The following is a 25,434-nucleotide window of genomic DNA, read 5'->3' on the forward strand; positions in this document are numbered from 1 at the left end:
TCTTGCAATGAAAATAAAACGCTTTGACCCAGGAATGATATGCATCCTTCTCCTCATAGCTCACAGGCCAGAACTAGTCACGTGGCCCTGCCTGATTGCAAAGGGAAATGGTATTTGTAAGTTTCCTGTGTGCCCAAGGCATGGATGAGCACTAAAACTCTCTCCTATATTGAATAAATTGGATTTGAAGACGTAGGAAAAGGCCCCTTGAAGGCACTTGTGAAAACGATGTAAAGAAACATACATAGAACACCTAAACTTTTTGAAAGCCTGGTGCTGGGGTCTCTCACAATAGACTTTTATTACTATATCCTGACAAAAGCCTAGTAAGGTAGACATTATCCCCTTTTTTATGGTTTTTTGGTCATTGCAGTTCACAGAGGTTATGTAACCTGCCCCAGAGCTCACATTAAGAAGTGGAGGGAACTCTGATTCTCTTGCTCTTCCTTTTCTCCAGCTCTCAATTTCATATAATGATCTTTTCTGCCATCCCGTAAGAGATTTAATTTTATAAGAGGAGCTTCTAGGGAGGGATACACAAAGGCTGGCAATGTTTTATTTTTTAAAGCTGGGTGGTGAGCACACAGATGTTTGTGTTCTTTTTACGTCTTAAGTATTTCAAAATACAATCTTTTTAAAAGGGGGTTGATAGAACCTGAGAACCAGGGATAAATTCTTCTTTAAAAAAAGAAGCATTTTTAATGAATATTGGCAGCCAGAAAGTAGGACATACAGTATTGGTAACATTTATTGAGCCCATACTATGTCATAGTTTTGGGTTTGTCTGTTTGTTTGTTCCTTGAGACAAGGTCTCACTCTGTCACCCAGGCTGGAATGCAGTGGTGCAATCATGGCTTACTGTAGCCTTAACTGCCAGGGCTCAAGCCATCCTCCCACCTCAGCCTCCAGAGTAGCTCACACTACAGATGTGCACCACCACACCCAGGTAATTTTTAAATTTTGTGTAAAGATGGGGTCTCACTATATTGCCCAGGCTGGTCTCAAATTCCTGTCCTCAAGTGATCCTCCTGCCTCAACCTCCCAAAGTACTGGGATTATAGGCATGAGCCACTCTGCCTGGCCAGATAGTTTTAAATAATTTCTTTACATATTTTATCTCATCCAACAACACTATGAGGTAGATACTATTATTATCCCCATGTTAATACGAGATGAGAAAACTGAAACAAGTACAGATTAAGTATTTTACCTGAATCACACATTTATTAAGGGAAAAACTGGATTGGAACCAAGCATTCTGGCTTCAGGATACATACACATGACCACTATCCTGGAAAACCTCCCCTAAGAGGTGGACGATGAACCAAATACGCAGAGGTGGATGAAAATCTTTTGTGCTTCTCCAGCAAAATGCGTGGTACATTCCCTAGACGTTTATGACCAGTTAAACAAGGGATTTAAAATAGCTTTCCCATGACAGAGAAAAACAAAGGGCTGGTGTTGTTGGCAGGAAATTCAAAGAAATATTTAATGCAAGGGCTGACTCCCTTGGACCGGATGAAGGGGAAGAGCAGGTAATAATAGAGGGTTCTATGGATCGCGGAAACTTCCTGGGCAAGGAAGGTGGAGCTGGGGAGGGATTTAAGAATTCCTGAAGGTCAAGCGATCTAGCCCAGCTGAGGTTTTCTCCTGCTGGGATAGGAGTGCTATAAAAGCGCAATTTGGGATTACTACTGTCATTGCTGCTCACCAAATTAAGTTATTCGGGGAGTGATCTTGTCGTCGCCATCCCCATTCCAACACACACCCATTGACATACTCGGGTTTGGCTGTGCGGCGCAACGAATTCCCAGGTGGGACACGCGAGCTGGAAGAAAGCCAGGCGGCGGGGCGGAGGACCCGCCGGGCCCGCGCCACAGCCCGCCTGGAGGATCACCGCCAGGGGGCACTCTCGCCGAAGTTGGCCGCTCTGTCTCCTCCCCCACGGGCTCCCTGCCCCTCGCTCGCCGCAGCCAGCAGAGAAGGCGGAAGCAGTGGCGTCCGCAGCTGGGGCTAGGCCTGGGGACGGCTCGCGGAGATGGCGACGGAGCCCGTTAGACCCAGAGTTTGACGTCCCAGCAGCCACGTCTCGGCGCGCAGTGTCTGTATCCGTCCTCTACCAGCACCTTGGCTGAGCGGAGTCGTGCGGCTCGCAGGGGAGCCCTGCCCGCCTGGTTCGGCCTCCCTGCGCGCTTGAGTGGTGGGTCTCCTTCAGGCGCCTCCTTCTGGCGGCCGCAGCCTCGCTTCCCAGCGGTCAGGGACGCCGCCCCCCACCCTTTCGCTCTCGGCAGGTCGGGGACGCTGTCCCTGTCCCCTCGCTCCCCACCAGTCGGGGACGCCTGCCCTGTCCCTTCGCTTTTCACAGGTCAGGGACGCCGCCCCTGCTCCCTTGCTTCCCACAGGTCGCGGACGCCGCCCCTGTCCTCTCGCTTCACGCTGGTCTAGGACACCGTTCCCTGCCCCTCGCTTCCCGCCGGTCGGGACGCGGTCTCTGATTCCAGGCTTCCCGCAGGTCGTGGACGCAGTTCCCTGTCCCCTGACCTCTGCTCCCTGGGCCGCCTCTTCCTCGCTCACTCCACCCCCTGAAAAACCCCGCGTCGCCTTCCTCAACCTTGCTCCCCTCACTCCGCTTTTTCCCCTTCCCAGGTAAGGAAATTGCGTCCTGCAGTTTTCCGCTCCTTGGAACAAACACTTGCTTAAATTTTTAAAAAATCCTTTACGTTCCTGGCGACTCCGTCTGTCACTGTCATGGGAAAGCTATTTTTGGATTCTCTGTTGAACTCGATAGAAGTCTCAGGCAGCGAGTTTAAAAAAAAAAGGCTCAGATGACACGAATGTTTCCTCCCCCACCCCTGCACTCGGTAGTTCGAGCGACTGTTCCAGACGCCGGGTTGATAAAGCTGTTCCTAGTATTTGACTTTAGGGGAACTCCAGCAGAGTTAGGACTGTCTTGAATGTGAACAGAAAGCACCTAAAGTATTAGCAGCTTCGCTGTATGGTATTTGATTGTTTCTTTCTCTGGGAGCAGATTACTATTACTGAATGTCTTGTTACACAGGTTCCATATAGAAACGAGAAAAACTGGTAAAGAAATTCTGTGTTGGCCTTGTGAACTTGGCCGCTGTCATTTCATTCATTCTCTTTTGGTTGCTAGGGAAGGGAAAGGGGCTTTTCTGATTTTGAGGCTGAGAGTATAGGTGAGAACAATGTGGCCTCTTTTATGACTCTAGGAAGGAGTTGGGCATGTGGTGGGTACAGGATTACATCAGAGTTTCAGCCTGCATGCACCACATATTTCAGAATTGTAACATGAGGTCTTCTCTGTGATAAATTTGGGCATATGATGCCGATAAACTTTTGGCCACTTAGATTTGGAGAGAAGTTCAAATCCTTGCCTCCTGGAGCAGAATAAATAGTGCCCGGGAAGGGGAATGCCCCTTGAATTTGGATTCAAAGTTAAGGCACAACAGCTGAATATTTTGCAGCATCTCTTGGCCATTGGAGTACATTTGTACATCTTCACACTTTAGAAATTTAAGAAGCTGGTAAACAGTTTCTGTTTCTAAAGCTAGTAGGAAATTAAAGGTAATTTCTCCTATTTACATGGTTTTTACTTTAATAAGTTACATGTTTACTCATGTATGAATTTCAGTTGACTTAAAATTGACTCATTTAAGACATAACCCGTTGACTTCTTTTAACTTGGCTCATATCTCCTTAGCATCTGCCTTGGAGGACAAACATTTTGTACATCATCCTACTTCCGCCGCCCCCAAGACATTTTACAGTATTCTCCTTTGATGATAATGTACACCCAGACACTAATTTGTGAATTTAAATCATGATTTATGACAAGACTGTTTTCAGTACTACTCATTTTACAGTTGAAGTAAGTTAGCAGTAGTTACATTCCACAATATTTAAGGTAGTACTTATTAGATTTCACAACTGCAAAAGGGAATTACAATCAGGACACTCTTAACATACAAGTTAAGGAACGATTTATATTTGTTCCATTCCTTTATTAATTCCTGTAGAAGGCCACGTAAGTAAGTAGAATAGAGGCTGTAAGAAATTTTTATTTTAGGCCTGGCATAATGGCTCATGCCTGTAATCCCAGCACTTCGGGAGGCTGAGGTGGGAGGATAGCTTGAGACCAGCCTGGGCAACATGGCAAAACCTTGTCTCTACAAAAAATACAAAAATTAACCAGGCTTGGTGGCACACACCTGTAGTCCTAGCTACTTGGGAGACTGAGGTGGGAGGATCACTTGAGCCTAGGAGGTGGAGGCTGCAGTGAGCCATGATCGTGCCATTGCACTCCAGACTGGGCAATAGAGCAGGACCCTGACAAAATATATATATATTTTACAAAAACATATTCTTTCTTATGTAAAATCAAAGTTCTATCTCCAGCCTGTTTTTGTAGCAGCTCCTATGACACAGTAGGAGGTTAAAAAGTAAAAAAAAATCCTGAGAGAGCACAATATTTTCTGCATGCATGCCAGATCATCTTTTATTTCCTTCTGTAACTGACACAAAGCACTTTTTGTTCTTCTCTTAGTATTAGTTATCATTATAATTAAGTTAGAAAGGTGATTTTTCCTTAACTCATTGCGATCCTTAAAACTAAAGGGACAAAATGTTTTAACTTACCAAAGAAAGAGGAAACAAAAATGCTAAGTGGCAGTCAAGAACTGTTTTTAGCTTAATTTTCCGTTTATGTTCAATTATATGGAACTATATACTATGGACTTAAAGGGTGACTATGTGAAAAAGTTTATTTGGAAAATAGAAAGCTCTGGATTGCTTCTTAAAGCATGGAAAGTAATGTGAAACTTGAAGGCAAATAGATTTTGAACATGCTCACTTTTATGTCACACTGCATTCCTACAGTGGAGTTCCTTTTAAGGAGTTATAACTGATTAGACAGATTTTCTTAGGAACACATTAGCTATAAAAGGTCTCTTCAAACCTAAAGACCTTCAAGCCTTTTGAACTGGATTGGAAGCAGGCAGTGTATAGACCATCCAATAAACAAAATTTTGAACTGGACATTTGGGCAGAAAAGAAAAGATACACCTAGCTTCATAATTTCTGCCTTTGTCTTCTGGCCAGCACTTGGATCTATGTCCTATAACCAAATAACAAATACTAATTTCTCAAAAGTGATTTTACTTTTAAAAAAATGGTTCAATACCTAATATTGTCAAGGGTAGAGAAAAATGGACTCCTGCATATATACCATGCTTGTGGGAGTGGAAATTAGAATGTCTTTGACACATATTGGATAACCAGGATTATCTATCAGAAAGCTTAAAAAGTTACATACCCTCTGATCCAACAATTCTTCCTCTAGGAAATTTACCTAAGGAAGTAATTGGACACAAAAATAAAATGAGGTATACTGTATACCTCGTTTTATAGCACTGGTTTTTTGCACTTCACGGATACTGCTTTTTTTTTCTTCAGCATGTTGAAGATTTATGTGAACCCTGTATTGTACAAGTCTTTCCATGCCGTTTTCCCAACAGCATGTGCTCACTCTGCATTTGTCTGTCACATTTTTGTAATTCTTGCAATATTTAAAACTTCATTATATCTGTTATAGTGATCTGTGATCAATGATTTTTGATGTTACTGTTGTAATTGTTGTTTTGGGGTACATGAACCACACCCATATAAGATGATGAACTTAATATGAGAGCTCTGACTGCTCCACTGACCAGCTGGTATCCTTACTGTCCCTGTCCTCAGGCCTTCCTACTCCCCTGAGACACAGCAATATTGAAATTAGACACAACAGTTTTGAAATTAGACCAGTTAATAATCCTGCAATGGCCTCTAAGTGTTCAAGTGAACCAAAGAGCCACAGGTCTGTCACTTTAAATCAAAAGCTAGAAATAATTATGCTTACTGAAGAAAGCACATCAGAAGCCAAAATGGGCCATTTAGCCAAGTTGTGAATACAAAGGAAAAGTTGTTGAAGGAAATTAAAAGTGGTACTCCAGTGAACTCACTAATAAGAAAGTGAGACAGCCTTATTGCTGATACGGAGAGAGCTGTAGTGGTCTGGATGGAAGATCAAACCAGCCACAACATTTCCTTAAGCCAAAACCTAATCCAGAGCAAGGTCCTAATTCTCTTCAATTCTGTAAAGTTGGAGGGAGGTGAGGAAGCTGCAGAAGAAAAGTTGGAAGCTAACAGAGATTGGTTTATGAGGTTTAAGGAAAGAAACCCATCTCACTAACATAAAAGTGGAAGGTGAAAGAGCAAGTGTTGATGTGAAACTACAGCACATTATCCAGAAGATCTAGCTGCGATCATTGATGAAGGTGGCTACACCAAACAACAAATTTGGAAAAAGATGCCACCTAGGATGTTCATAGCTATAGACAAGTCTGTTCCTGACTTCAGAATTTTAAAGGACAGGCTGATGACTCTTGTTAGGGGCTAATGCAGCTGGTGACTATGAGTTGACACCAGTGCTCATTTACACTTTTGAAACTCCTAGGGCCCTTAATAATTATACTAAATCTACTCTGCCTGTGCCTTATAAAGGTAACAACAAAGCCTGGATGACAGCGTATCTGTTTACAGCGTAGTTTACTGAATATTTTAAGCCCGCTGTAAAGAACTGTTTAGGAAAAAGAGATGCCTTTCAAAATGTTACTGCTCATTAACAATGCACCTAATCACCCAAGAGCTCTGATGGAGATGTTCAAGATTAATGTTGTTTTCATGCCTGCTAATATAACATTCATTCTGTAACCCATGGATCAAGGAGTCATTTAGACTTCCAAGTCTTATTATTTAAAGCATACATTTCATAAGGCTATAGCTGCCATAGAGAGTGAGTCCTCTGATGGATCTGGACAAAGTAAATTGAAACTTTCTGGAAAGGATTCACCTTTCTCGATGCCATTAAGAACGTTTGTGACTCATGGGAGGAGGTCAACATCTCAGCCTTAACAGGAGTTTGAAAGAAGTTGAACTTGAAAGAAGCCCTCATGGATGACTTTGAGGGGTTCAGGACTTCATTAGAAGTCACTGAAGACATGGTAGAAATAGCAAGAGAACTAGAATTAGAAGTGGAGTCTGAAGATACGACTGAATTTCTGCAGTCTCGTGGTAAAACTTGAACAGATGAACAGTTGCTCCTTATGGATGAGCAAAGAAATTGGTTTTTTGAGATGGAGTCAACTCCTGGTGAAGATGCTGTGAACATTGTTGAAATAACAACAAAGGATGTAGAATATTCTACAAACTTAGTTGATAAAGCAGTGGCAGAATTTGAGAGGATTAACACTATTTTTGAAAGAAGTTCTCCTGAGGGAAAATGCTATCAAACAGCATCACGTGCTACAGAGAAATACTTCTTGGTAGCAAACTTCATTGTTGTATTTTAAGAAGTTTTCACAGCCACCCCAGCCATCAGCAATCACCAACCTGATCAGTCAACAGCCATCAACATTGAGGCAGGACTCTCTACCAGCAAAAAATATTACAGCTCGCTGAAGGCTCAGATGATCACTAGCAGTTTTTAGCAATAAGGTGTTTTTCAGTTAAGGTATATGCATTGCCTGTTTAGACATAATGTTATTGCACACTTAATAGACTACTGTATAGTATAAACATGACTTTTTATATGTACTAAGAAACCAAAAAATTTGTATTACTTGCTTTATTATGGTATTTGGATTATTGCAGGTGGTTTGGAACTGAACCCAAACTGTCTGAGTATGCCTATATATGGGAATAAAGATAACAAAGGATATATACCCTAGTGTAGCATAACAGCATCATTTGTCCTCAGATTTGGAAGGTATAAAGGGGGCCCTGTACCCTATTTTATGACTCAGCTGTAGTGACTAGTTCTGCTATTTTCTGCTGTCTTGTCATTGTTTGCTTCCTTTCAATCTGTATGAACCTTCCCTAGGAGTCCACATCGGATATAGCAAGGCTATGGGAGCTATTTTTAACTTAGGGCATACTGTATCAAAACTAAATAAACCACAGCCAGGCACGAGGGTTCATGCCTGTAATCTCAACACTTTGGGAGGCCAGGGCAAGTGGATTGTTTGAGGTGAGGAGTTCAGACCAACCTGGCCAACATGGCAAAAGCCCGTCTCTACTAAATACAAAAATTAGCTGGGCGTGGTGGCAGGTGCCTGTAATCCCAGCTATTGGGGATGCTGAGGCAGGAGAATTGCTTGAACCCAGAAGGCAGGGGTTGCAGTGAGTTGAGATTGCACCATTGCACTCCAGCCTGAGCAGCAGAGTGAGACTCTGTCTCCAGAAAAAAAAAAAAAAAAAAAAAAAAAAACCTAAACAAGTAAACTACATGCCAAGTTTCTTTAGTGTAATAAAATAAAGGCAAATAAATTATAAATGCAGCTTCATGGACAAATTGGTCAAAACATGGATAAAAGTAGTGTAGTGCAAAGTGCAAAGCTCCAAGGTCATGTAGACTTGGGTTCTGATCCCAACTCTGTTACTTATTAGTTGGGTAGTCTTGGGTAAGTTACTTAACCTTTTAAGCTCCATAACTACCACTTTGATAAGTGGCGATAACAAAACTTAAGTAAAATACTACATGAAGTTGTTGTAGTAACTCATTCTTACTGCCTGGCAGTGTTCTAAGTGCTTTGCACATATTAACACATTTAATCCTCTGAGTAACTCAGGTGGATTTTATTGTTAGAACCATTTTACAGATGAGAAAATTGAAGCACAGAAAGGTTATATAATTTGCCCAGCTCATAAATGGAAGAAAAGAGTTGAATTCGTATCATTCAATTCCAGCACCTGAGCTCATCACCACTTATTAGCACTGCCTTTCCAACCAGAATAGTGCCTCATTGTAGGTGGTCATCAAGTGCTACTGAGAATCTTTGAAAAGAATAAAAAGGTATTTGTAGTGGTAAAAGGATTGAGTACTACTGTCTTAATCTTTGATTTGGTGCAGTGGCAGCAAGGAATTTTACATAAAAGTGAGACAAGCAGGAGAATGTGACTGGAGGCCTACATTCTGTCTCTAGAATGATATCTGGCACATACTAGAAATTTTTTTCTAAAGTAATTATTTAAAATACAGATATGGTTACATGGGCTGTGAATTGCTCTTAAATATTAGCTTCTCGCTTGTGAATACCATAATGGTTTAGAATTTGAGGGTATCTCCTCTGCTCATGAAACCGATAGTTTTCCATAGGCAAACAAAACATCACTTGTTTTTCCAGTCATTAATAATGAAACATAGTCACTTGACCTGATTGAAGGCAAAAGGACATAAAAATACACTTTTTCAATTCTATTTTTAATACCTAATAGAAATCTCCACACTGAGCATTTAGAAGTCCTTATAGAATTTTAGAGCTAGAAAAGAAACCAAGATCTAAATGCTTAAGTAACTTGCTCTAATCACGCATCTGACAGTGGCACATGATCACCTGATTCCTTGTGTACTGCTTTTCCTGATAGTACACCGAGCTGCTAGTCATACTATTCCCTTCAGCTCAGGATACTTGAAGGAACTTCAACAACATGGATAAGTTCTTTAGCAATGCTTAGTGAACACTTACTGTATGAAAAATCTTGTGCTAAGTACTGAGGAAATGGAAATTAAAATATTTAGCTCAATCACAGGAAACAGACATGTAAACAGATAATTGTGATATAGAAGAGTATTACAACTGAGGTGCTTCTCCCTTTTTAACTTTATATGCTGTCATTCTACTAGATCATGAACTTCTGAAGGGACCTAGCTTTCTTTGTGTGCTCCAAGTGATTTGCACAAATAATAATATATATTTATTGAAGGAGAGAATCAGGTAACTTATAATAGTCGTGAAAAAGCTCAAAACACTTTTAAAAGTTTTCTGTAAATTACAGCTGAGGTACATGAATTAAAAAGTGACTTGTATAGATAAGCTATGGTATATATGTGTGGGGTGTGAGTGTGTGCGTTTCTTATAAAGGCATTTTTTCTTGTTTCTACAGAGCAAGTGATAATCAAGTTACTATGAGTCTGCTAAACTGTGAAAACAGCTGTGGATCCAGCCAGTCTGAAAGTGACTGCTGTGTGGCCATGGCCAGCTCCTGTAGCGCTGCAACAAAAGATGATAGTGTGAGTGGAACTGCCAGCACGGGGAACCTCTCCAGCTCATTTATGGAGGAGATCCAGGGATATGATGTAGAATTTGACCCACCCCTAGAAAGCAAGTACGAATGCCCCATCTGCTTGATGGCACTACGAGAAGCAGTGCAAACACCATGCGGCCATAGGTTCTGCAAAGCCTGCATCATAAAATCAATAAGGTACGTGAGCATAAGAAAGAATGGTGTCCTATAACAGAACCAGATGCAGAGAGCATTATTACATAGAACATGGAACATCCCAAAAGTAGTCTTACACATTAAAAGCTACTTAGGAAAAAAGAACAATGGACAGAAAATTGAGAAAGTTAGATTCTTATCCCAGTTTCCACTGTTTTGTGAAAAGTGACCTGAATCTCCTCCTCTCTTGACCCTTGGATAAGTAAGTAAATAATTTGCTACTTTTACTTAAAGCAGTTCTAATGCAGACTGGGGAGTGACTCTATGCTTTAAAGAAAATAGTATTTTTTAAATGTACCTTAAATTATGATGCTACTAGAGAAGGATAATCTCAACCACACAAAGAATACTGACTGTAAGCAATCAGTTATTGTGATTTTAGGCATGTTAAATCTTGCCTATTACCTAAAGTGTATGGTCAACTGTAAAATTACCAGTATTTTTAAAGAAAGTATTACCTGAAGGCTCTACCTTCATCATATATCCAAAATCCAGTCCCTACTCACTTCCTCCCTCTACCACCATCCTGTTGTGAATCACCACCAGCTCTCTAACAGGCCTCCTGTTTTCTATTCTTGCCTTCTTCCAGGCTGTTCTCAATGTAACAGCCAGAGTGAACCTAGTAAAATAAGTAAGATGGTGTCATCTCTGCTCAGACCATTGTAGCAGGGTATCTGAGAGTAAAAACTAAACTCCTTATGACCCTGTATAATAGGCCCATGATTCATTTCCTGACCTCTTTTCTGCTGCGCTCTTTGTCCTTCTACCCATTCATTCCCTCTTTGCTATTCCTTGAACGTGTCACGCACACTCCTACCTTGGTGAGTGGCTTTAGCTCTTCTGTTTGCAACACTCTTGCCACAGCTAACCCCTTAACTCTTCCACTTTGGCTCAAATGTCACCTTCTCATAGGTCCCCTCACCACCCTGTTTATACCACAGTGTGGTTCCACCCTTCTTGCCAAACACTCCCAGTCTCTCCACCTGGCTCTACTTTTCTTTTTTCCCTTAGCACTTTCTGCCTTCTAAAGCACCAAAAAATTTATGTGTTTATTGTCTGCCCCACTGGATTATAAGCTTCTTGAGAGCAAAGTTTTAGATCTGTTTTATTTCTTGATTTTTCCCAAGTTCTGGAAATAGTGCTTGACCCATAGTAGATGATCAGTAAATCGTGGTTGCTTTAACCGAATGAAAGTACTTGCAATTTCCACGGAAATAGATACGTTTTACTGTAATTCAAAAGTACATAGGAATTTTTTAGGTGACTAAGGATTCCTATACAGGACAAAAAATTGGATGAAGGGGGGCAGATTTTATGTTCTTCAGTAAATAGCCATCTAGTTATATTAGTGAATTCATTGTAAGTCTGTCCTGGCAATTTGTTAGTCTCCAAAAAGTTTTTATCTGCCAACTTTTACATTAACTTTTCTATAAAATTTGAATTTAAGAGTAACTACATCCATACTCGGGACTTGGCTTAATTTAAATCACAAAAGGTAATGTCTGTTGTTTCAATTTTGGGGAAAAATGTATTACACAGTGCTGACTTTACAAGATCTATTTTGGGTAGATTTCCTCAACCTCGACATTATTTTATTTTATTTTTTATTTTTTGAAATGGAGTCTCGCTCTGTGTCCCAGGCTGAAGTGCAGTGGCACGATCTCAGCTCACTGCAACCTCTGCCTCCCGGGTTCAAGCAGTTCTCTGCGTCAGCCTCCTGAGTAGCTGGGATTACAGGCACCCGCCACCACACCCAGCTAATTTTTTATATTTTTAGTAGAGATGGGGTTTCACCATCTTGGCCAGGCTGGTCTTGAACTCCTAACCTCGTGATCCACCCACTTCAGCTTCTCAAAGTGCTAGGATTACAGGCATGAGCCATTGCACCTGGCCAACATTATTGATATTTTGGGCTGGATAATTATTTGTCATGGGAGAATGTGCTGTGTGTTGTAGGATCTTTAGCAGCATCCCTGGCCTCTGCTCACTGGATGCTATTAGTATCCTCCTTTCCTGCTCTTAGAAGTCCCAAAATATCCCCTGGGGGTCAAAATTGCCCCTAATTGCGACCGCTCTATACATGAGAGCAGAATTAAAGGCGCAACTTTTTTTTTTTTGATGCAGAGGTGTCACCTAGGCTGGAGTGCAATGGTGCAATCTTGGCTCACTGCAACTTCTGCCTCCCAAGTTCAAGTGATTTTCCTGCCTCAGCCTCCCCAATAGCTGAGATTACAGGCGTGCATGCCACTATGCCTGGTGAATTTTTGTATTTTTAGTACAGATGGGGTTTCATCATGTTGTCCAGTCTAGTCTTGAACTGCTGACCTCAAGTGATCTACCCACCTTGGTCTCCCAAAGTGCTGGGATTACAGGCATGAGCACTGTGCCCAGCCTCAACTTTTTTTTTCTGTGTATAATTATTTTTATTTATGTTGTATTTAGGTAAAATGGTAGCATATTATGAATCATTGATTTTCCTGTAGGTAGAAATGTAGTTTTTTACCAGGTGTCAGCCATGCCCAGGAAGGTAGCTAACTTTTAGCAGCTTTTTAATAGCAAGATATTCGTGAAAGTAGTGGGACAGTGGTCTGGGAAGGAAATACAACCCACAAAAAGAAGTCTGAGGCTTTTTTTTTTCTGTCTCCCCGTAAGCTTTTTAAAAATGAACATGTAGCGCCAGTGTTCTTAAAGGAACTGCTCTGAAATTTCTCATTGGGTTTGTCATTCAAGGAATCAAAGTGCATCTCAATACAACCCCATTGTCTTTTTCTGAGGATAGTGTTTTCCAGCATAAGAAAGAATAAACCACTGAGAAGCAGGACGTAGAGGTCCTTTAACTTTCTGTCACATTGGACCCTAGACATACAAATAAAGGAGGACTTTTGTTGCCTATTAGCTGGAGTGTTACAGTGACACTTTCAGAGCAAACTTTAAAATGTGACTTCATGGAGGTACTGCTAAGTGCTTAAATTTTTACTTATGACTGAGCAATTGCATTATAGACATGTTATTAGTACTGTGAGCATCTTTCTAGTGTATGGTATAGGTGTGACAACACAGAGGCCAGACGGCCAAAATTCCCATTCTTAACTTGCACTTCATTTTATACCAACCAGAATACCTTACTCAGCTAATTTTTCTCAAAAAGCTGGACTCTATCCTGCTGTGTAAAAATCCCTTCGCTTTTGATAGGCTATCAATATGCTGCTAGTTGTACTCATTTCATAGAAGAACAGTTTATTTTGGTGACGTGCAATATAATGTGTTAAATTGTTTTTTCCTTCTGAAACAGTAAATGGAGAATTTATATATGGCGAATTAAAGTTGTTTGGATTTTCTAAAGTGAATATTTAAATCTAGTTGTATGTATTTTCTGTTAGGGATGCAGGTCACAAATGTCCAGTTGACAATGAAATACTGCTGGAAAATCAACTATTTCCAGACAATTTTGCGAAACGTGAGATTCTTTCTCTGATGGTGAAGTGTCCACATGAAGGTTGTTTGCATAAGATGGAACTGAGGCATCTTGAGGTATTAAAGTTTTTTTCTAGCTGTTAGCGCATGTATAAAAGGAAGTTCCTACAGAATAGGGACTTTGCTATGTCCATCTGTGTATTGCCAGTACCTAGCATATGATGATTAGTTAATAAATTCTTGCTGAATTAATGCCAGTCCTTTAATTATTGAATATAAATATAAGTAGAAACCAGAAATACACTGTTTTATCTACTCTGGCTTTGCCTAGCAGTAATTTTTTTAAAAAATCAGTATTGTTTCATAAACTTTTTTGGTGAGTTTTATCTGCAGTAAACCTGAGGAGCATTTTAAATACAAGTGTTGGCCAGGCAGAGTGGCTCACCCCTGTAATCCCAGCACTTTGGAAGGCTGAGGCGGGTGGATCACGAGGTCAGGAGTTCGAGACCAGCCTGACTAATATAGTGAAACCCCGTCTCTTACTAAAAATACAAAAATTAGCCGGGCACGGTGGCATGCACCTGTAATCCCAGCTACTCAAGAAGCGGCAGCAAGAGAATCACTTGAAACCAGGAGGCAGAGGTTGCAATGAGCCAAGATCGCACCACTGCACTCCAGCCTGGGCAACAGAGTGAGGCTCCGTCTCAAAAAAGAAAATACAAGTGTCACATTTTAATCTTAAAACTTCATTTTTGTCATTTTGAAATAAGCGCTAAGTCCCAAGTAATCATCTCAGTATCCTCATTATACTTTTTTCTGTTTTTCTAAATTGTGCATTTTATTATGAACTAAATGGAATACTCCTATAGTTTGAGATTAACTGAAACAATCAGATTATAAAATAATTTGCTTTTAAACTAGATAGATCAATTATTAACTTGGTGATTTTTACCAGAAATTAAATATTATTAATGTTATATTTGAAAGTAAATGTTTAAGAGGGCTATGCTACTTGCTCCTTTTACTTACTAGCTCTTAAAAGAGAGTGACCTTTTTGACACAGTAATAAATTGATAAATGGGAAATCTGACTTCTTTCCAACTCTCTGCCCTATTTGGATGCATGAACTTGAGAATTCACATTCCTTGTATAAATTTGCAATCCATGACCATTTGAAAAAATTCACTAAAGACGTTCACATTGTGAATGGTTCTGTGGTGTGCACTAGACAAAGTAGGTTCAGTAGCCTGCTGAAAGAGAACAGTATATTATTAGGAGAGATTATATGTAGAAGACTTCAGAGTTGGCTAATACTAATCCATTATTTTTTTATTATAGGATCATCAAGCACATTGTGAGTTTGCTCTTGTGGATTGTCCGCAGTGCCAACGTCCCTTCCAAAAATTCCATATTAATATTCACATTCTGAAGGATTGTCCAAGGAGACAGGTTTCTTGTGACAACTGTGCTGCATCAGTGGCATTTGAAGATAAAGAGGCATGTACTAACTTGGAGTTGTTAAATTCACTACTTCGTAAAACATTGTTCTTCAATGTGTACTTGAGGGGGTTAGCAGTAGATAAGGATGTGACTCCAACTCTGAGTCTATATTGTCAATTTTGGGAAAAATGATTTTTAAGAAAAGCTTCAATAAGCCATTTTAGTTTATAAGTATAGAATTTGTATTTGCGTGTCTTTCTTAAAAAACATTTATACCAGTTATCACTATTGTAGATAGGCAAGTAACAAAACTTCTAGGAAAGGCATATGCCGATCAGCTTTCACGCGTGATATTTTAATGACCAATTTTGGATTGGAGACAAACAAGTAGAATAATTACTGCATAAGATCTATACAAAATTATTTTGAAAAAGAGAATGGGTTATAATTATTACGAAGAATAAATCAAACCCACAAAGTATGTTCCCTTGATACTTCATCATGCTGCATATATAAAATGTATTTAATGTATTTACATTTACTTCTCATTTTGTACGTTCTATTTAAATTTAAAAGTTTATCCTTTTTTTTTTTTTTTTTTGAGATGGAGTTTTGCTCTGGTTGCCCAGGCTGGAGTGCAATGGTGTGATCTCAGCTCACCGCAACCTCTGCCTCCTGGGTTCAAACGATTCTCCTGCCTCAGCCTCCTGAGTAGCTGGGATTACAGGCGCGTACCACCATGCCTGGCTAATGTTTTTGTATTTTTAGTAGAGATGGGGTTTCTCCATGTTGGTCAGTGTGGTCTCCAACTCCTGACCTCAGGTGATCCGCCCGCCTCGGCCTCCCAAAGTGCTGGGATTATAGGCACGAGCCACTGCACCAGGCAAAAAGTTTATCTTTTAAAAAGAAACTTGATGGTGCCTAACAGCATCATGATTATAGGACAATTTTTATATTCAGAAACAGATAGATTAAGTAGACTTGTATTAATATTGCCAATAAAAAAGCTAACACTGAAATCTAAGCCCTTGATCCCTATCCTATGTATACTTTTATAAAATAACAACATATAATTTATGTTCTTTTGAGATGGAGTTTCACTCTTGTTGCCCAGGCTGGAATGCAATGGCGCAGTCTCGGCTCACCGCAACCTCTGCCTCCTGGGTTCAAGCAGTTCTCCTGCCTCAACCTCTCACGTAGCTGGGATTACAGGCCTGCACCATCACGCCTGGCTATTTATGTATTTTTAGTAGAGATGGGGTTTCCCTATGATAGTCAGGCTGGTCTCAAACTCCTGACCTCAGGTGATCTGCCCTCTTTGGCCTCCCAAAATGCTGGGAGTACAGACGTGAGCCACCGCGCCCAGCCCGACAACTTCTTTCTAAACTTTAGTAAATTGGATTGACTTAACCTGGAAGGCTAATTATTTCTTAGCACATCAACTAAAGTCATTATATTCTAGAAAATAAGGCTCACCCTTGTGGGGCATATGAGAACCTGAGCACCAAATCCTCATGCCCTAATAAAAGATTTGTTCTTTAACTCTACTGACAAGAAATTTTAATTAAATTGTCATGCTGTTGCTGAAAATTTTTGGAAAAAGATTGCCTTTGGAGAATTATAGCCTCGGCAGATGATGTCCAAAGTAGTTACAGATGCACCACCTCAGGATAAAAGGAAGGAATTTGAAAAATTATTTTTTATATACTACCCTGCTCTTTTAAAGAGCTGGAAGGTTGAATGAATCTCATTATTACACTGGGAAAGAGAAAGAAAATATCCTTTATATATTACTCTCACTTTCACTCACTGTTGCTTTATACAAATTGATGTCCTTATTTGTTTATAGTGAAAAATTGCTTTTTATCAAAATTAGTTGTTTTCACTTTTTCAGATATTCTCATGCTTTAATTATATTTCTCGAATAAAATTTAGATCCATGACCAGAACTGTCCTTTGGCAAATGTCATCTGTGAATACTGCAATACTATACTCATCAGAGAACAGGTATTACTCATTTTCATAAATTATTATTTTCATAAAACAGCTTAAAGAAGTGAGTTAGGATTTTTAATTGAAAATTTAAATCAATAAGGCAAAGAAATACAGATTGAAGAAGTATTAGAGCTGTGTGAAAATTTTTTATATTAATTAATATAAGTAATAAATACTTTAAAGAAGAACAAAACATCCAGCCCTTTTTAAGTACTTAGAATTCCTAAGTTATTAACATCATACCTGTGCTTTTGTATATTCATAAAAATTCCCAACAAAACCAATTTTTAAGATAAAAATAATCAAAAGTAAGGGTCCCCATTTAAAGAAAGAAAAAACTAAGATATATATCTATTTACACACCAGGAAATGAGGCTCTCAAGTGTCCACAGATTGGCTGAAAGAATAAGAAAGAACAATGAAATAAAGGAAAGTAGTTCTGTTCAGTAGGAGAATATTAATTGAAGCTGTAATCCCTGAGGCATACAGGGAAGTTTGCAGATTTTCAGGACCTGTAGCCCTTCTGTTCAGTTGTCCTGTGGGCCACCGATCGGGCATCATTAGAAGTAGTAACTAAAACAGAAAATTATATGGTGGGGTTTTTTTGTTTTTTTGTTTTTTGAGATAGAGTCTCATGCTGTTGCCCAAGCTGGAGTGCAGTGACACAATCATGCCTCACTGCAGCCTCAAATTCCTGGCTCAGGCTGTCCTCCTCCCTCAGCCTCCCAAGGAGCTGGGACTACAGGTGTGCACCACCATGCCTGGCTAATTTTTTATTTTTTTAGATTTTTTGTAGAAATGGGGTCTTGTTATATTGCCTAGACTGATCTCGATCTCCTGAGCTCAAGCAATCTTCCCACTTTGGCCTCCCGCAGTGCTGGAATTATAGGTGCAAGCCACCAAGCCCAGCCCAAAGACTGTTTTGACTATTAGTAGAGAAAGGAAAATTCCATCTGATTGCTGTCTTCTGACATTTGGGGAGTTTTCCCACAAAACATGAATATTAACCATTAAATATTTATATACCCATGAAATCTGTAAACCCAGAGATCATTATTGACGTACCTTACTGAGAAGCAGCAAGCAAAACCTGTCACTGGACAAGTTTGTTAACCTTAAAACTTTTTCATTGGTTTGTTGACAGTCTATTAATTTTTCCAACAAAGCCTTAATTTGAAGGTGTTAAACTTCTTTTGCTTATGAAGTCCTAACTCATTTTCCTTTTTGCTCTCTTTTAATATTTAAAGGAAACCATGCAACAAATTAAAACCCAGCAAAAGAAAATAGAGGAAAAAACCCTACGCTAAGAGTCAGAAAACCTGGGTTTTCATCCTAGTTTTAAACTGTATTAACTGGTTTTATTTGTGCCCTCTCATCTTTAACAAGTTGACATTCTAAATAGATCTGGGATCAGCAAACTGGCCTGCCCCCTAGATCTGTCTCACTGCCTGTTTTTGTAAAGTTTTATTGAAAGAGCCATGCCCATGTGTGTATGTCTTGTGTACGGCTACTTTTATATGACAGTGGTAGAGCTTAATACTTGGGACAGAGGCAGTACAGCCCATATTTACTATCTGATCCTTTACAAAAAATTTTATTGACCCCTGTTCTACACTGTTCCCTCTTGAGAAGTGAAGGATTGAATTATAATAAATGGTCTCTCAGGTACTTTCTGTTTGAAATATCTACAACTATAGCTAAATTAAATTTCTAAAGGGAATTTGGCACCTCTTTTAAAAAATATGATTGAGTATAATGGATCTTACCTTAGAGAATGTGTCTTAGATTCCAAAATCGAGGACTGAGACTTTCTTTAGAGCTTTTATTAATGTGTTTAAAGTACCTTCTAACATCTGAGTCTCCCCATTGTAACTAACATATGCCCAGATTAACAAAAGTTAAGATGATTTTTGAAAGATGGTCATGAGGAAAGTATGGGTGTAGTCAGTGGCTTCAGTGCATGCAGTTGACTGGTTCCTATTAAATGGCCTAGACCGTAGTGGGAGTCCATTGAGTTTGCAGTTGTAGATGTTGTCAGGTGTTTTTTCTGTAAAGTGCCACTAGAGGGTGCCAGTGCCCAGCAAGAGGAACAAATTCATTTTCTTGACTTTTGAATAATTGGAGGGGTTATGATGAGATGTTGATATTTCCTTTCTCTATAACTTTTGGAAGTAAATGTTATTTTAATCCTTGTGGGTGATGGTTTATACTGCACCTATTCAACTGCCAATGTGGTACAAAAGCAGCCATTGACAATACAGTTTAAATGTTATTGCATCGAACGTGATATGCAAGGAAGATTTTTCAGCCTTTGTTTTGGATTTCAGATGCCTAATCATTATGATCTAGACTGCCCTACAGCTCCAATTCCATGCACATTCAGTACTTTTGGTTGCCATGAAAAGGTAAGATTTTTTTTTTTTCTTTTAGTTCTTGAATGTAAGTAAAAAAATACTCAGTTACATCATGTAGTGGAGAATAACAAGAAGAATGTAAATGATTTATAAGGCAGTGTAATAAGTTATATAATAGAGTTATTCATGGATGCTGTGAGCAGAAGCAAAGGCATACTTAGCAATGCCTAAAGCATTCAGACAGACTTGAAAAAACATGATGCTTTGGGCTGAATCTTGACAGGTGAAATAGTTTTCCAAGAAGACAAGGGAGAGAAGACCAGTAAGAGAGAGTGAGCATGGTGATTTGAGGAACTACAATTAGTTTGTGTTGTGCTAGTTCAACCCAGTAGCAATGTAGATGATTTGAGGTGGAGGTGGAGGTGGAGGTACTAGTACCTGAGCTGTTGGAAATACCTAAGTGAAGACAGCTTGAATTATGGTGATGACAGTGAAGATAGATCTAGGAGACAGTACATATTTAGGAGAGAAGATCTATTGCCTATGTGACTAACTAAATGTGATGAGTAAAGGAGAGGGAGGCATCTAGAATGACTCTTGGTTTCTGGCCTTTGTCACCGGGTAGACGGAAGGGCCATTCGGCAAAAAAGAGTGAACACAGGAAGAACTGATGGGAGGTGGAGTTTAAAAAAAAAAAAAATCTGTTTTAATGAATTGAGTTACAGATATGACTTCACCCAGCTAGGGAACAGGTGGAGAGGACTGACATGCATGCTGTGCTGTCTTAAGCCCCAGAGAGAAATTAGGACTCAAGTATTGCTTTGGGGAAGTGATTTGTGGTGATAATGGAAGGTGTGATTGAGATCAGATAGAGTATGTACAGGAAAGAGAAGTACACCAAGGAAAGAGCCATGAACAAACAGTATAAGAAACAGATGAACCAGGCAAAGAGAAAGTATTATTATGGTCTCCAAAATTAGTTTCAAGATTCATGATCAGTAGTGTCAAATGTCTGAGATGGATCATTGTTTATGTTATGTCTTTCCTTTTGGAGAGTGCAGTTACACTTTTGCTTTTCCATTATACTTTTTTTCTTCCTGACTTATGTATAACAAACATACATTTAATAATTTAAAAAATAAAATGAGCAAAATGGTATGGTTATAGTTTGTGGAAAAATTCTGTATTTTTGTGCTTAGAGAAAAAGACTTGAAAGAAATAAAATGTTAATGGAAGTTAGGTGAGATAGTAGGTAACATACTTTCTTTTTGGTCATGTATATTTTCTAGGTTTTTTAAAGACTGTGACCTTTTATAAGAAAAAAGTGTTGTATTATGAATGTTTTTCGTATAATAGGATGTTCTTAATGACCTTAGAATAGTGTGGTGCCAGGAAAAAATCCAATTTGCAATAGATTTGTATACTGGGAATTGCAGACGATATAGATAGACTATATTCTTGACTTTAAAAAAAAAAAGAAAATGGTATTAATATTAACTGGAGAGAGAGACAAAAGATCTTCAGAGAGGTTTGTCCTTTTCTAATGGGAAAGATTTTAATAATTGTATTCTAAAGAGGAAGTGATGTTTGAAGATGAAGAAAAATCACTGAGTAAAATCTCTGGGGTGTTGCAACAGGTCAGGTAACATTTAGCGCACAGGTAGAATGTTAATCTTGGAGAGGACAGGCATCTCAGTCAGAAAAGAAGGATGTGTATAAATACATTTTTTGTAGGTGGGAGGGAGATGTATATGAGTGAAAGCTGGGAGAGTAGTCATCAGATAGTCTGTTTTTCAGTGAACTAAGAGGTAGAGTCGCCTCATTGGATCAAAAATCTGTTGAAGGCAAAGGAAAATGGTAGAGAATTGAGGGAAGTGGTGTGACTACTTGAAAACCTCTTATTTGACCTGGCCAGGTCCCTTTCCTGCTCCTCAGAGTACCTATTCCCAGTCTAAGGCTCGTGCTTGATTTTTAGATGCAGAGAAATCACTTGGCACGCCACCTACAAGAGAACACCCAGTCACACATGAGAATGTTGGCCCAGGCTGTTCATAGTTTGAGCCTTATACCCGACTCTGGGTATGTCTCAGAGGTCCGGAATTTCCAGGAAACTATCCACCAGTTAGAGGGTCGCCTTGTAAGACAAGACCATCAGATCCGGGAGCTGACTGCTAAAATGGAAACTCAGAGTACGTATGTAAGTGAGCTCAAACGAACCATTCGAACCCTTGAGGACAAAGTTGCTGAAATTGAAGCACAGCAGTGCAATGGAATTTACATTTGGAAGATTGGCAACTTTGGAATGCATTTGAAATGTCAAGAAGAGGAGAAACCTGTTGTGATTCATAGCCCTGGGTTCTACACAGGCAAACCCGGGTACAAACTGTGCATGCGCTTGCACCTTCAGTTACCGACTGCTCAGCGCTGTGCAAACTATATATCCCTTTTTGTCCACACGATGCAAGGAGAGTATGACAGCCACCTCCCTTGGCCCTTCCAGGGTACAATACGCCTTACAATTCTTGATCAGTCCGAAGCACCTGTAAGGCAAAACCATGAGAGATAATGGATGCCAAACCAGACCTGCTTGCTTTCCAGCGACCCACAATCCCACGGAACCCAAAAGGTTTTGGCTATGTAACTTTCATGCATCTGGAAGCCCTAAGACAAAGAACTTTCATTAAGGATGACACATTATTAGTGCGCTGTGAGGTCTCCACCCGCTTCGACATGGGTAGCCTTCGGAGGGAGGGTTTTCAGCCACGAAGTACTGATTCAGGGGTATAGCTTGCCCTCACTTGTTCAAAAACAACTACCTGGAGAAAACAGTGCCTTTCCTTGCCCTGTTCTCAATAACATGCAAATAAGCCGCAGGAAAAATGTAATATCTACTAGTGAGTGTTGTTAGAGAGGTCACTTACTATTTCTTCCTGTTACAAATGATCTGAGGCAGTTTTTTCCTGGGAATCCACACGTTCCATGCTTTTTCAGAGAAGTTAGGTCTGAAGTGCCTGTGGCATGTTGCAGCAGCTATTTTGTCAGTTAGTATACCTCTTTGTTGTGCTTTCTTGGGCTTTTGCTGCGGTGTATTTTATTGTCAGAAAGCCCAGACTCAGAGTACTAAACTTTTAATAATGATGGACTTTCCTTAAAACTTAGTCTATTTTATAGTATTATATGTAATATATTAAACGTGAAAATCACTACCGCCTCGTGCTAGTGCCCTCGAGAAGAGTTATTGCTCTAGAAAGTTGAGTTCTCATTTTTTTAACCTGTTACAGATTTCAGAGGATTTGAACCATAATCCTTGGAAAACTTAAGTTCTCATTCACCCCAGTTTTTCCTCCAGGTTGTTACTAAGGATATTCAGGGATGAGTTTAAACCCTAAATATAACCTTACTTATTTAGTGTAAACATGTCTGTTGAATAATACTTGTTTAAGTGTTAGTTATGCCTTGCTTACATATTTCCTTGAGGTTACGGAGTAGCATCTTCCCCAGAGTTTATAATGCTGAGAACCATGTGGATACCAAGTGCTCATTGTATGCTGTGTAACCCTTTTTGTCTATTCATTGCAGAGTGAATTTCACAGCTCTGCATGTATCTTCAGTTGTTTAATGCTTACAAGACAGGAGATACACACAGTCAGCAACATAAAAATTAAAAGTGACTCAAGTAGTCAGCCCATGTGGCATCTCGTTGGTGGTGACAGAAGCTATGTGAGCTGGAAGTTTTCAGCTCTTTCGAATACCCTCTGTTTTAGTTCAATTAAATAGAACAAAATTGATTTCCTATAATGAGAATTTTTTAAAACCTGGGAGATGATTGGAGATACCTAAGAGGTCACCACACTAAGATTAGAAGTCATAGTGGTTGTATCAAAACTTAGCTTGAGTACGTTGCTGTAGCCTAACAACTGCAGGTTCTGAGAAGGATCCTGTGGAATCCTGGAAGTAGCCAAATTTTCCTAATAGGGAAAGATGATTTTTTTGTGTGCCATGTATTTGTTAAAGGCCTATATAGAGATATAAAATATTGTGGAATCTAGTTCTCAGGGAGACCCACAACTAGTATAAGCTTATAAAGGATCTAAAGATCTATCCACCATTTAAAGTTGTCTGGTAACGAGAGATGACATTGTATCCCCAGAGAGGCCAAATCAGGGTCCCCAGCCAGCGTTCTAGATCAGCCTTAATTTCAAGAGAAAGCCAAGGCCCTCATCTACCGGGGAGTGTGGTTTTCAGCCCCAGCGAGTGTCATTTTGAACTTTCCCTTTGCTTTTTTCTCTCTTCTCCCTCCCCACCCACCCTTAGGCTCCTGATCTGGCGAGTTTGTTATGGAGTGAAAATAAAAGTCAAGCAGAGACTTTGTTCCCCATGCCACCATTAGTACCACAAGCTCATGGCTAGTTACCACATTATTTCCTGGCAGTTTGTGTCCCTCAGCTGTGCCTTCCAACCAGCTCCTGAGAATCACTGCATACCACCTTCTACGTAGGGAAACCCACACTGCTGCTGTTCCTGTGATTGTTTTACAATGAATAAATAATTGTCAAATTCCATTTAAAAAGTAAACAGTAGTAGTTTTGTATTTGCATAGAAAAAGCCTGGAGGAAATATACTAAACTTTTTGTTGGCTTATTTTCCTTTGTGCTTGCTTATATTTTTTACATTTTCTACAATAAATGTGTACTTTTATCAGAGAATTAAATGTTGCCATAAAACATTCAATCTCCACGCCCCCAGCTCAAAAAAGGAAATGATATTTAAAAACTTCCTGGTCAGATTTCTATTAAAAGCATTGGCTGTGCATTAGGTACAAAGAGGAGTCATTTCCTGCCTTAGTGATACTATTTTTTTCTACTAACTCAAGTCTTTTAAAAAAAATTTTTTTTTGTTTTGCCTAATTTCAGTTTTCAGCAAGCTTCCCATCTGTAAAATGAGTTGGACTAGATGTTTCTGCAGTCCCCTCCAGCCATAACATTCTGTCTCAAATTAAGTTCCAAGCACCAGAACACTGACAATACTTACTAAAGTATTTTGCCAGTAGAAAATGTCTTTAACTTATTATTTGCTGACACTGATACTTTCCTCTAATTTAGTGTCTGTCGGCTGGGTCACATCTGAAATAAAATGAGCAATTTTAACCCCCAACATTTGGCATTTTGTCATAAACCAGCCAGTTATTTTATGCTGGTCAGTCATCATGACTACAAAGTAAAAGAGTCAAGCTGTCATTCCAAATAAAACTTTTGACTTCAATCAGAATTAAGCCCTAACCTGGAAAGTTGGTTTCTTCCTTATATTTTCCCAGTCTCCTACTCTATTCTTAAACATGCTAGTTTCACTCAGTTGAGTGTACAAGCCTTTGGGCTTTATGTTGTACGTTACTAACCATCTTTTAACATATCTTTTGGCATTATTCTGGGACATTGCTAAATTAAAAAGAAATTGTTTCCTCTTTTTCCGGAGATGTCTAACCAAGGGATTTTTTTGCTTTTTTCGTTTGTTTGTTTGTTTTGAGACAGTCTCACTCTGACACTCAGGCTGGAGTGCAGTGGCGTGACCACGGCTCACTGCAATCTCTGCCTCCCGGCTTCAAGAGATTCTTCTGCCTCAGCCTCCCAAGTAGCTGGGATTACAGGCACCTGCCATCACGCCCAGCTAATGCTTTTTGTATTTTTAGTAGAGACAGAGTTTCACCATATTGGCCAGGCTGGTCTGGAACTCCTGACCTCAGATGATCCGCCCACCTCAGCCTCCTGAAGTGCTGGGATTACAGGCATGAGCCACCGTGCCCAGCATCCAACCCAATGCTGGATGAAACTTGCTGTATGTCATACATTTTGCTATTGGCAAACAAGTCTGAATGTTAATTTGAAGTTTAGTAGTT

General features: G+C 39.7%; 1 protein-coding gene across 1 annotated transcript; it reads left to right on the forward strand.

The window, feature by feature from the left end:
- The first annotated feature begins 1,968 nt into the window (after positions 1 to 1,968).
- On the forward strand, positions 1,969 to 25,017 carry TRAF6 (TNF receptor associated factor 6). The gene is given in 8 exon segments (XM_010358403.2): positions 1,969 to 2,200; positions 10,003 to 10,320; positions 13,719 to 13,869; positions 15,091 to 15,249; positions 17,128 to 17,199; positions 19,515 to 19,592; positions 21,517 to 22,096; positions 22,099 to 25,017. Coding segments are annotated over 7 exon segments (1,566 nt in total). The 5' UTR covers positions 1,969 to 2,200; positions 10,003 to 10,024; the 3' UTR covers positions 22,329 to 25,017.
- Positions 25,018 to 25,434: the final 417 nt, after the last annotated feature.

Source organism: Rhinopithecus roxellana, chromosome 15 (genome assembly GCF_007565055.1).
Source record: "Rhinopithecus roxellana isolate Shanxi Qingling chromosome 15, ASM756505v1, whole genome shotgun sequence".
NCBI classification, from domain to species: Eukaryota; Metazoa; Chordata; class Mammalia; order Primates; family Cercopithecidae; genus Rhinopithecus; species Rhinopithecus roxellana.